We start from the raw sequence: 12264 nt of genomic DNA, 5'->3' as shown, positions 1-12264 counted from the left end.
ATGAAAGATATTAAGTGGCCGCCAGTTTGATGAGGATAGTAATATTTCACACATTGTTATGAAACAATTTTTTTTTAATTATCCCTTTAAACTGATTTGTCGCATCCCTAATATTTCAATAAAAATTGTTCAGTTGCCCCCAATGGGGGCTCTCCGGGTACTTAGGATATAGTGGTCTCATATCGAAAAGTAAATCGTTTTAAGGTTAGACCATTTGCTAAATTTCTTTTTAAACAATTTAACTTTGGAAAAGTTAAATGTTCCCATAATTTATTAACCCATTATCAATATAATAATAATGAAAATAAATAAAAATGTAAATGTTCGTTTTTTTTCAAAATCTTAAATCTTCGAAAGTTCTTAATCAATTGCTTTGAAACATCGACATAACGTTGCATTCAAACACGCGCGTGTTTTTATATACCTACTACTTATATACCTAAGATGTCACACCTGTGACAGGTAAAAACATGTTTTTTTTTTAAACAACGCTATCTGTTGGACGTAAAAGCAACACACGTTATACTAAGTATTTTGCGATTCCATTTCAATGTGATCCATTTCAATGTAAAACTACTAGCCCGATTTATGCGTGGGGAAAAAGGGAGAAAGGGAAAGATCGAAAAAAGGGAAAGAAGGAAAAATCGGAAAAGTAAATGGAAACGGGAAAGGAGAAAAAAGTAAAAGGGGAAATAGGGAAAAGTAAGGGGAAAAAGGAAATAAGGTAAAGCTAAATGGGGGAAGGAAAGGGGGAATGGGGGAAAAGTAAGGAAATATGGTAAAAATGAAAGAAAATGGGAAGACGGGGAAAGGAAACTGTTAAAAAGGAAAAGGAAAAGGGAGAAAGGGAAATGTTAAACTTTGTGAAGATCGTTATACTTTTGTTAATGTTTTATCAAACTTCCAATTGTGTTCATTTAATCTATATGTATACTCAAATCTAGCAGTAACGAAGCATTACCGGGTCTGCTAGTATATATATATATATATATATATATATATATATATATATATATATATTGTTGTAGAATATACATATAGCTGGGAACGCGTGAACTTGTAGTGGGGATTGAACAGTGCAAGTCAGTCTGCTTCAAGTCGAGCTGCCGATAAGTGTGCGTGCAACTGCAGTGTTCAGTTAATATAATATGTTTAGACGGGAATATAATTTATACAGTGCAATTACCGTTATTCATATAAGTCTTTTTTATACCATAAAAATAAAACATTATTTCATAAATTTAACTGATCTTTATTTGGAAGTAGTTCATTTCCTGATATATATAAGGTAAGATTGAACTTTCTTGAAATCCTAATTGATTGAGGTAGGATTTGTAACACTAGACTTGAAGGTAAACCCACCGGGTTGGTCTAGTGGTGAAGGCGTCTTCCCAGATCAGCTGATTTGGAAGTCGAGAGTTCCATCGTTTTAGTCCTAGTAAAGTCAGTTATTTTTTACACGGATTTGAATACTAGATCGTGGATACCGATGTCCTTTGGTGGTTGGGTTTCAATTAACCACACATCTCAGGTATGGTCGAACTGAGAATGTACAAGACTACCCTTCATTCGAACTCATACATATCATCCTCATTCATCCTCTGAAGTATTATCTAAACGGTAGTTACCGGAGGCTAAACAGGAAAAAGAAAGAAAAACTTGAAGGTAAGCCCAATCTTACTTTGCGTATTTGTATATCTGGTGGTTTGTAAATTATAAATAATTAATATATATACATACACGTTCAACATTTTTAAAGATATTTTTTATTTAAAAATAATTATATTGAGACATACATACAGAAGATTTTTTTTTTCAATGAATTTATTTTGCGATTCAATATTTAGGATGGCAACTGAACCAGAATTATGCCGAAAATTTTACGACGATAAGAAGTTGTATTGGAGTTGGCTAAAGTTTCCTGTTGAACTGTCATTCTGTAAGTAATGTATAATTTTTTTTCTTCGATTTCTGAACAAAATTTTACTGTCAAGGGAGGATAGAATTTGCAACTTTATTTTTTATTCAGAGAAAACTTTTAAAACAATATCCTTTTCAAAAGGTTTCCCATATAAAAAAATAATGTGCTCGTTCTATTAAATTTGTAGGTTTAAAATAAGATAAAACAACATTGTAAAATTGTTGTTTTATCGTATTTTAAACCAACTTTAAACTTCACCAATTTGTAATAGGGTTTAGTCAGATCAAAATAATATTTAATATTACTATTCTCAGATGATTTTTTTTTTCAGATTGTGAATGCTGCAAGTCAAATTCTTAGTGAAGTTGAAATCAACGAAAAAATAATTTAATACAAGCGAAACATTTTAACCTATTTTATTTCTTTAAAAACAGGCAAACTATATGAGGAGAATTCGAATTTTTTTTTTCAGTTGGAAAATAAAAAAGGAAGAAGAAGAAAAAAGGAAGATTTTATTTATCCAATCAAAAAAAATAATTTTAATTTAACATTTAGTTTTATTTTTTATTTTTTTCTGTTTACTCATTTACTAATTTATTTTATAATCGGTTACTTGTTTGATATAACGAATTAAAATTTTACTTACTATTATTATTTACTTACTATTATTAAGAAAGGGAGTCCGACAAGGATGTTCCCTATCTCCGTTACTTTTTAATCTTTACATGGAACTAGCAGTTAATGATGTTAAAGAACAATTTAGATTCGGAGTAACGGTACAAGGTGAAAAGATAAAGATGCTACGATTTGCTGATGATATAGTAATTCTAGCCGAGAGTAAAAAGGATTTAGAAGAAACAATGAACGGCATAGATGAAGTCCTACGCAAGAACTATCGCATGAAAATAAACAAGAACAAAACAAAAGTAATGAAATGTAGTAGAAATAACAAAGATGGACCGCTGAATGTGAAAATAGGAGGAGAAAAGATTATGGAGGTAGAAGAATTTTGTTATTTGGGAAGTAAAATTACTAAAGATGGACGAAGCAGGAGCGATATAAAATGCCGAATAGCACAAGCTAAACGAGCCTTCAGTAAGAAATATAATTTGTTTACATCAAAAATGAATTTAAATGTCAAGAAAAGATTTTTGAAAGTGTTGTTTGGAGTGTCGCTTTATATGGAAGTGAAACTTGGACAATCGGAGTATCTGAGAAGAAAAGATTAGAAGCTTTTGAAATGTGGTGCTATAGGAGAATGTTAAAAATCAGATGGGTGGATAAAGTGACAAATGAAGAGGTATTGCGGCAAATAGATGAAGAAAGAAGCATTTGGAAAAATATAGTTAAAAGAAGAGACAGACTTATAGGCCACATACTAAGGCATCCTGGAATAGTCGCCTTAATATTGGAAGGACAGGTAGAAGGGAAAAATTGTGTAGGCAGGCCACGTTTGGAGTATGTAAAACAAATTGTTGGGGATGTAGGATGTAGAGGGTATACTGAAATGAAACGACTAGCACTAGATAGGGAATCTTGGAGAGCTGCATCAAACCAGTCAAATGACTGAAGACAAAAAAAAAAAAAAAAAATATTATTTTAACCCTAAACGTAACAATATCGATATTAACGAGTTTAAAATTTTGACAAAACACAATTTTTGGATACCGTAGTAAAGGACCTAAAAATAATTTTTGTTATTTCGTCTGTATCGTTAAAACATAAACTCATAATGAAAATACCAGCTAAGTCTGCTACATCAGTAAATGCCTCCTAAATCAGTACATTATGAGAGAAGAAATTGTCTCTTTCAAAGAGTAAACAAAGAACTGACAATAAAAATAAGTTTATTTAAAAAAAAATATATATTTATACATTCTAGAAAAAAAATGCTTGGAAAGTTCTGAGTTGCCTACATGAAAATCTGAATAATATTATACAGAATGTTTCATACCTAACGTGTTTTTTTTAAATTGGAAGAACTGTTCATTCTCAGCTATTTCATTTATATAACGCGAGATGGCGTACGTATCATCTTTTACTCTTTATTGTTTATAACCGTGCTACATCTGATGTTATTGATTCGATACGTTGTATCATTATGATTCCAGTTGCAATACACTTAAGAGCAATTTTTATTTTATTGTGAAACTACAGGATAATTAATTTGATAGTAGCGATGCAAAGAGCGTAACAAATAGAATTTAGTTAGATCAGACAGGAATACTGACGATAGATTTTAAATTGGAAACAACTGGGAAATATCGTTCGTCTAAACTGCTGGAGATAACCGCAAATGTACAGGTGAGATTCCTGTGATTCCCTGGTAAGTCATTAAGGCATTTACCGTACGAGAGCGGACTCTCCTACTACTAGAGTCAAGGAGCTGCGAAGAAGACTTAGCTAAGAGCGTTTAAAATGATGGCTTTTCATGAATTTTTAGAACCTGATGAGGTTACAAGTACGAAGTAGTTTTACCGATTCCAAGCGATCTTGGTTGCAAATACTAACAGTTATGTGAAATTTAGATGAAGCAAAAACAAAAAAGCGACTACAACTGGCCCCATAACATCCGCCATTCAAGAATAGCCTATGGATCGATTGAAAGTCGGAATAGTGTCAGCACAGAAGAGTCGGTCCAATACTTTTAAAATAACTGTAAACACCTGGAATACTGTAACATTTTTATTGAATTCGTTGAATGACTGGATGAAATTTAACTACATCAACGTTACTTTCAACAGAATGGAGCTCATATCCATTCGTCACGGAAGTCCAAGGCTTTGATCGAACATTTCTTTGATGATCACATCAACTTCAGGAACGTGTGGCCGTCGAGATCACTTGATTTAAAAAGTCAGATTTGTTTCTTTGAGGGTTATTTGAAGGCAAAAGTAGACTTCATCCGCTCTCGGGCTTTATTGATTTGAAACAGATTACTACTCGCATAATTAACGGTATTAATAAGGAAATGTTCCAGGACACAGAACGACGTGCTTAGCTGGGACTTAAGATGGACGGAGAACATTTTCAGTCTAATGTTTCAGAGAACATTAGCGCTGAACATTCAAAGATACTGTGCATTTAAAATTCAATTAATACCGTTATTGCTACAATTAATATATAAAGGGAATGAGTTTTATGTGAATCATCCGTTACAATAATGAATTATTTATTATACCCTACAGTACATATTAGACTTTGGCTTCCTTTTGGTTTCGCAATAGCCTTTTTTTTTATAGTCGTATTGTCAACCATAAACCCAACCAATAATCTGGAAAGTATTAGGAATTTTTCTATCGATATTTCAATACCGCAGACGAATTTCATTAATTTTAAGGCTTCAAGAAATCAGTTTTTCCTGTTTTTCATTTAGCTAAGTAACAACAACCCATATGCCAAAATTTATTGCCTAGTGATCGAATTAAGGATTAAAGAAATAGGATTTGTTGGCTACAAATCAATCAATCAATTTTAACTGTATAAAAACTGTGTATGTAAGTATACAACAGAAACCAATACTATAATAATTAAATTATTCATAAGTGATTAAATGCTATAAAATTTATTTCCTAATCTTCTGGCTGTGATACATGGAAATCATGTAAGCGACAAAGGATGTAAAACCATTATTTGTCATGAATATAATTAATATGTCACTTGTGATAAATATAACCGAATTCTATAGAGTTTCGTATACTCGGCTAAATTATTATACTACTACTAATATATACTCGGCTAAATTAAGAATGCAACTGACAAGTAATAAATTACCTCTTGACTTTTCTTATTTAATTTTGGTATTGTATTAAATATCTGTGATATTTCGAGAATCGCTAGTATTTCGAGGTCGATATCTTGTTACTATAGTTTTTTATGCCTTAAATATACTACAACAAGCGATATCATTTATACATCTGAAGATAAAGAATTCATTTATCGATTATTTAAAAAAAATCTGATGTGGACACCACATGATTTTCTTGTACACCAATTACATATATACAAGTTTTTTTTTTTAATGAAAGGTATATAAAACTCTATTTCATTAGTAACTTCTGATATTTTTTTATGATTTTTTTTGTAGTTATTGAATTATTAATACTCGTAAAAATGTTTTTTTACAATCAGAGGTTAATAATTTAATGTGTAATATATTTCATTTATATAGGTTAATAATATAAATTAATATATTTAAATAAAAAAAAAAAAAAAAAAAAAAAACAGTTAAAAAAGGGATCGAACCGATTCCCATGTATGATCCCTTCTCCTTATAAGATCCCAATATTTCATTAATTAAAATTTAATCTGGCTATAACTCTGGAACTAATGAATATAAGTACCACTTATGATACATCGTTAAAAAGCTTTCAATGACGACTTATTACTGCACTTAAGAAAAAGGCTAAAATCCAATTTTTTTTTTAATTTTTGGACACTTTTGGTTCAGTCGATTGTAATAAAAAGGGGAGATACACAATTAGATGTAACAACAGTCCTAAATACAAAATTTCAACAATCTACGGTTAATCGTTTTTGAGTTATGCGAGATAAATACGTACGTACATACAGACGTCACGCCGAAACTAGTCAAAATGGATTCAGGGTGGTCAAAATGGATTCTCCGTTGAATTCTGAAAACCGAAATTTTTCGCGATCTTTTACGTCCTTTACTTCGTACAAGGAAGTAAAAAATAAATAGCGACAAAAAATTCCTTACAATATTTAATGTTATTAGAGAAATAAATTATTTATTAAATAAATAAAAATTGATTTTAATAAATACCGATTATAAAATAAAGAAATACTGATTATTATAGATATTTTGAACTGGATCGTTAAAATCTCATTTATCCTACACAGAATACGGTTTATCCTTGTATTCAATAAAATTGTTGTAGTTTAAGTAAAAGTAATTCTAAAGAGTGAAATCGTAATGACTGTTCAACTAATGTATACAGTCATTAAAACCAGACAAGCTTAAAATGTACTGTATTTACCAAATCAAAAAATAAAGGTTTCTGCAATAACTGATTCCAAAGTAAAAAGATAAGAAAACTTAACGACTGTTTACTGGGAAATCCATTTTGTTATATATTATTATTCCAAGTAATAATACAAAATTATAACAATTTAATTATAATAATTTTTAATAATAAGATTAAATATTATTCACCATAATAGTATTTCTTCAAACAAATTCGAGTACACTTTGTATTGATTATTTTAATAATATAAAAATAACCTTAAAATAAAATAACTTTTCTAACCTCCAATAGCAATGCACGTCAATTGCAAACCGGATCCTTCTGTTACAGGTCCGACAACTTTACGCTGGAGACTACCACCATTTGATTCCAGAAGAGTTAATTTTCTTGGTGGAACTAAAAAAACAAAATAAAAAAATTGTTATTAATAAAATCTATAAAACATATATTTGCAAATAAAAATTATCAATAAAATTTAAATAGTTTTATAATAAGAAGAAATCTGTAAATTATTTCTTCATACTACCGATTTTCTTACTCATAATAATTATCACTGCAGATTAAATATTAAGTATGTAATATCCATCTGAAATGTATTTCATTTGCAATACTTCCACACTGAACAACACATGTCAGTTTCTTATAGGCTCCGCTAGTTTCATGTCTTTTTCAAGATATTCCCACTGAGAATATCTATTAAGATATCTATTCACTTAAGTCATATCTATTAAAATCATACCTCTATTATTAAAATTAAATTTTACATATATTTAATAATAAATCCGAAAGAAAATTCAAACTACTTTGCTAAATAATAAAAATTGTATTTCAGAAGAATCTTTAAGCCCTTTACATATAAATTTCTACAAGATAATTTTTTTTTAACACAACAATTATAAATTTACAATACCATAATATTAACTAAAATATATTTTATTTCATTATAATGGCCCAGTTTGCCGATGTTTCCGTGGAATTATTCGATATTAAACAGCACATTATTATCATTGTGGTACAAACGTATTTTCCTTTCATTACAGTAAATTACATCTAAACATCGATGACGTCACACTTATCTAACCTTTACTACAATTAAATTTTACTACAGAAGACACTAAATTCTATTAATTCAGGTAAATCAAACGCTTAATCGTAATGTAACAATATTTTAGCTTGAGAAGTTATTCACTTATTTAGCTTGTAAAATTATTTATAAGTTATTTAAAAATAAAGAATCACTAACATTTTCATGAACATTAAAAAATTATTTCTCGAGTACTATTTATTGAAACGGTATTACGGTTTAAAATATTTGATAACGTACTTGAGTTGTACAGTGAATAATGCATTTTAATTTAGTTAGAATATCCTAGATTCTTTCTTTTATTATCACCGGAATACATATTGTAGTGATTAATGCCAATTTTACACAAAATTAAGTAAAGTTCTACAGTTATGCGTTTTTTTGACATTCCTGAAGATTACTGGTAAAAAAATTAATATACTTTAGAATAGGGTGACATACCAGGGTGTCCGGGTAGCTGTTGACCAAACTTAAAATGAATTAAGTAAGGTTAAGAGAATAAACATAACAAGTTCATGGAGACAAATGGCATATCTCGCTTCGACCTCTACAACTTATATTTTTTTAATAAAAATGTATATCATAAGAAAGGAATAAGATATTTAGATGAAATTTGGAATACATGTACACATCTATAAAATATATCTGGAATTTTGTTACAGTTTGAAAATTCTTCAGTGCAGCATTTAATCATTAACAACTCCGTAAAGTTTTATCGAATTATGTTTTATTAGATAAACCTTTAAGTCTGTTATTGTAATCAACATGATAGGTTCATTTTTGTTGTGAAAACTTCTTTAGGCGTATTGTGTCAGAATTTTTTGTACATACAAATTACATGGGAAAATGGGAAAAAAAATCGCAGACTCGTAATCAAAATTTGTAACGTAATGCAAGAGGCTAAGCATATGTATATGAAAGAGAAAAAGGCATAGAGGGAGAATATATGTATACACATATTTGAGTATAGTATAATATGTAATAGAAGAATACGGGAGGTGGGAGAAAAAACTGCCGGTGATTGAAAATAATTCTCCCTCTCTATCACTCATAACAAAAAAAAAAAAAAATTGTTAAATTCAGTGTAAGTGTAACATATTATAATATTTTTTTATTGAATTTGGAACATATGTGAAGATTTTCAACACCTAATTTATATGCATTAAAAAATCATTTACCTTGAAAATATTATCGGTAAAGATTGCTGTTTATTGTTAAAAAAGTACTTTACATGAAATATTTTGGTCTTGCAATTTTGCGGGGGCGAATTTCGCTCGCGAAATGGGTTTGTCAAACCCATGAAAAGAGATGTGGAGGTTCAATAGCCAACTTCTTTGTTTTTTTTTGTTGTAATTTTGGGGGCATCTCAAACCTTTACTACGTATTTTGCAGTAAATCCACTCTTTCAGCGTGAAAATTTAACTTCAAACACGGGATAATCGTGGAAAACACGTGTTCAAATTGGTTCTAGGGGTCAAAGGTTAAAGTGGCTATTGAATTAAACATTATATGCTACATATATTAATTCGAAACGATTGCGATCGCATACAAGTTTTCAATTCGGGCCGTGCGGTCTTAAGCACACATATATTTTTTTTTCACTTCATTTGTCCAAATCGGTTAATAAACAACTGAAATGTGGCTGAAATTGTACATCTGAAAAATTATGCAATTGACAGTTTCGGACAAGTTTTCATTTCCTTCACTAATTGAATTAAAAATATATAATTCCATGCATTATTAGTCAATCCAATTGTAAGATATCAATTTTTATAGAAACAAATAAAATGGCAGACAAAAGTAAAGTGAAAGATAGGGCATTTATCCATATAAACATTTTTACTTATTTTATTGTTTTGAATCATGGAACGGCAAAGTCCTTTACAATTGGCCAACACATCCGGGATATCTGTGGACATATACTGTATAATTGATACGATCTGATATTCGTAATACATAATAAGAATTATCTAAAGTTCTCTAATAAGTATTTCGGGTAATACATGCAAGTGTTGCACAATGTTTTATCTGTTTTAAGTATCCTGTTTTACAAGTACAAAAAAAATTGCAAGTGGATACCACAGGTACTTTCCAATTGTAATGGATGTTTAAAAAAAAACATTCAACTAATACAATTTAAATCAATTTTGAAGGAACCGTTTCTTTATTTCTGAAACGGTCTCTTCTATTTCCTGGCAGATTTCTTTAAATTTATTACTTAGAGCTATCCTTGTTAAAGATCTAATCTTAAAAAATGATAAAATTTTATACAAAAAACGATTGAAGGAATGGTCGTAAAATTTTGATTACAAATTACTCAAGAAGAAACTGTTTATTATAATTTTCCAAACGTACTAAAACGGAATGCATTTTAGCACTGTTTTCCATTTTAAGGTAATTTTTTTCCATTTCAAGGAATTAAAAAATAAAAAAATCTTATTTAACAAATTTGATTTTTTTAAAAAATTTAATCGTTTAAATTTAATAGTTTTTGATTTTTGTCCGATTCCTTCAAGATAGCAGATAATAAATTTACCCAGTAAATTCAGGGAATATTCTTTTAAATGTATTAGAATACTTTACATGTTGAAGTGTATGAAATTTTGGTTACTATCCATCTATATAATAAAAATTTGTTTATAAAAAAAAATTGACCTAAAACAAATAATACTACACTAAGAATAGTAGAAGTTGGTTGTTTTAATCGGACAAAGGAGATTATAATGTTAAAATATAACTATATAAACAAAATATAAATGACTGTAACTGATGTAAATGCTTCAGTGTACGGATGAAAAGATCTTACATTTTATGTTCTCCAACCACAATGTTATTTGTATATTTACTGATTAAAAACAAAATATGAGATTACAGAACAGATACAGATTACATTTAAATGGGAATTCACTTTAAGAGGATTCAATTCGTAATATATTTTATATGTTAAAACTTATATAATCAGGCTGTAAATTATAGCGATGTCAGTTAAACAATTAGAAAAATATCTACGTTATTTTAATTTCAAGGACAAACTCTTAGTTTAGAAAAACGCCATACACATTTTATTTTAAATATATTATTATGTTAATTTTTAAAAAACCTTTTACTGAATTCTTAATCGATAACTCTGCTTTCACGAAACGTCAAAAAACCATAAAAATACTTCATAAATCGCATAGTTTAAATAGGTAAAAAGAGGTTCGTTAAAAACAAATAATCGATTGCTATATAAAAAAATTAATAATTTACTCTAAAAGAGAAGAGTATTTAACTAGCTCCCGTCGCAGTTTCGCTCATGCTATATGGTTACTTGCATTTCACGTAGCGGTCAACCCTTTTATTTTATGTTTAGTAGTCAAGTAAGCGGAGGCAGGTGCAGCCGGTCACACATACAGTAACGGTGGCATTGGCTGTGGTTTCAGCCACAGCGCCGTATTCCTTCACACGCGCTTAAAAAAAATCCCTAAAATTGGATTTAAATATTTATCTAAAAAGTATTTGCAAGCCCAAATCTACTGAATATTTCTTTTACTATAGTAGGAATTGGAAAACTTACAATCTCTGTTCAAAAGTGTTTTTACCTTTCTTCATCCCCTTTTTCATTTCAAGTTCGTATTTCAAAAGTCTAGAAATTGGTTTATCGACAAGAAGATTACTCTCACCAAAAATCAAAATGATTTTTTTCATTTGTCACAAAGAAATTGAAAAAAATAACAGGGTTTCAAAAATCAATTTTAACCCTTGAAACTTGGAATAAAACTCAAAATTTAGAAACTGATTTTTAAATATTCATAATCATAGTTCAAATCCAGGTCACACAGTGATAGACACTAACAGTTCACAATTCATTAAAGTTTGTACTTCAACCGGAAAATTTCAACTACTACATTATATATACGATTATATATATATATATATATATATATATATATTATACACATTTTTCGAAATTAAATATATCCAAAAATCTTCTCAGTTATGTCAAGAAACATGGGTAAAAATTTAGTAACGATAGATTGGGTAGTTTTTTGTTTATCCCGAACAAAAAAAACCCTCTTCCTCTTAATATATAATAGTACAGATTTATAATGTAATGCTCCCTCTGTGAATCATGAGACCTTCCCGTCGGTGAGGGAGCTTAAGTGCTCAGTGATACACAGTAGCTGGACCGAAAGTGCAAACATATCGGAGAGGTATCTGTTGAGAGCGAGACTAAGGAATGATTCCTGAAAGAGGACAGCAGCTCTTTCAGTAGTTATTAAGGGCGTAGG

The 12264-nt window shown here is 29.4% G+C and overlaps 1 protein-coding gene across 1 annotated transcript in view; it reads right to left on the bottom strand.

The window, feature by feature from the left end:
- The window catches only part of LOC142325556 (neural cell adhesion molecule 2-like), a 769074-nt gene that overhangs the window by 421642 nt on the left and 335168 nt on the right, over positions 1–12264 (bottom strand). Inside the window, exon 3 of the mRNA XM_075367446.1 lies at positions 7192–7305. Within this exon, the coding sequence (XP_075223561.1) occupies positions 7192–7305 (114 nt within the window). The remainder of the gene's footprint in view (positions 1–7191; positions 7306–12264) is intronic.

The sequence above is a fragment of the Lycorma delicatula genome, chromosome 5 (assembly GCF_047948215.1).
Source record: "Lycorma delicatula isolate Av1 chromosome 5, ASM4794821v1, whole genome shotgun sequence".
In the NCBI taxonomy this organism is placed as follows: Eukaryota; Metazoa; Arthropoda; class Insecta; order Hemiptera; family Fulgoridae; genus Lycorma; species Lycorma delicatula.
Note: the sequence above shows the minus strand (reverse complement) of the source record. Positions and strands in the feature narration are given on the sequence as shown.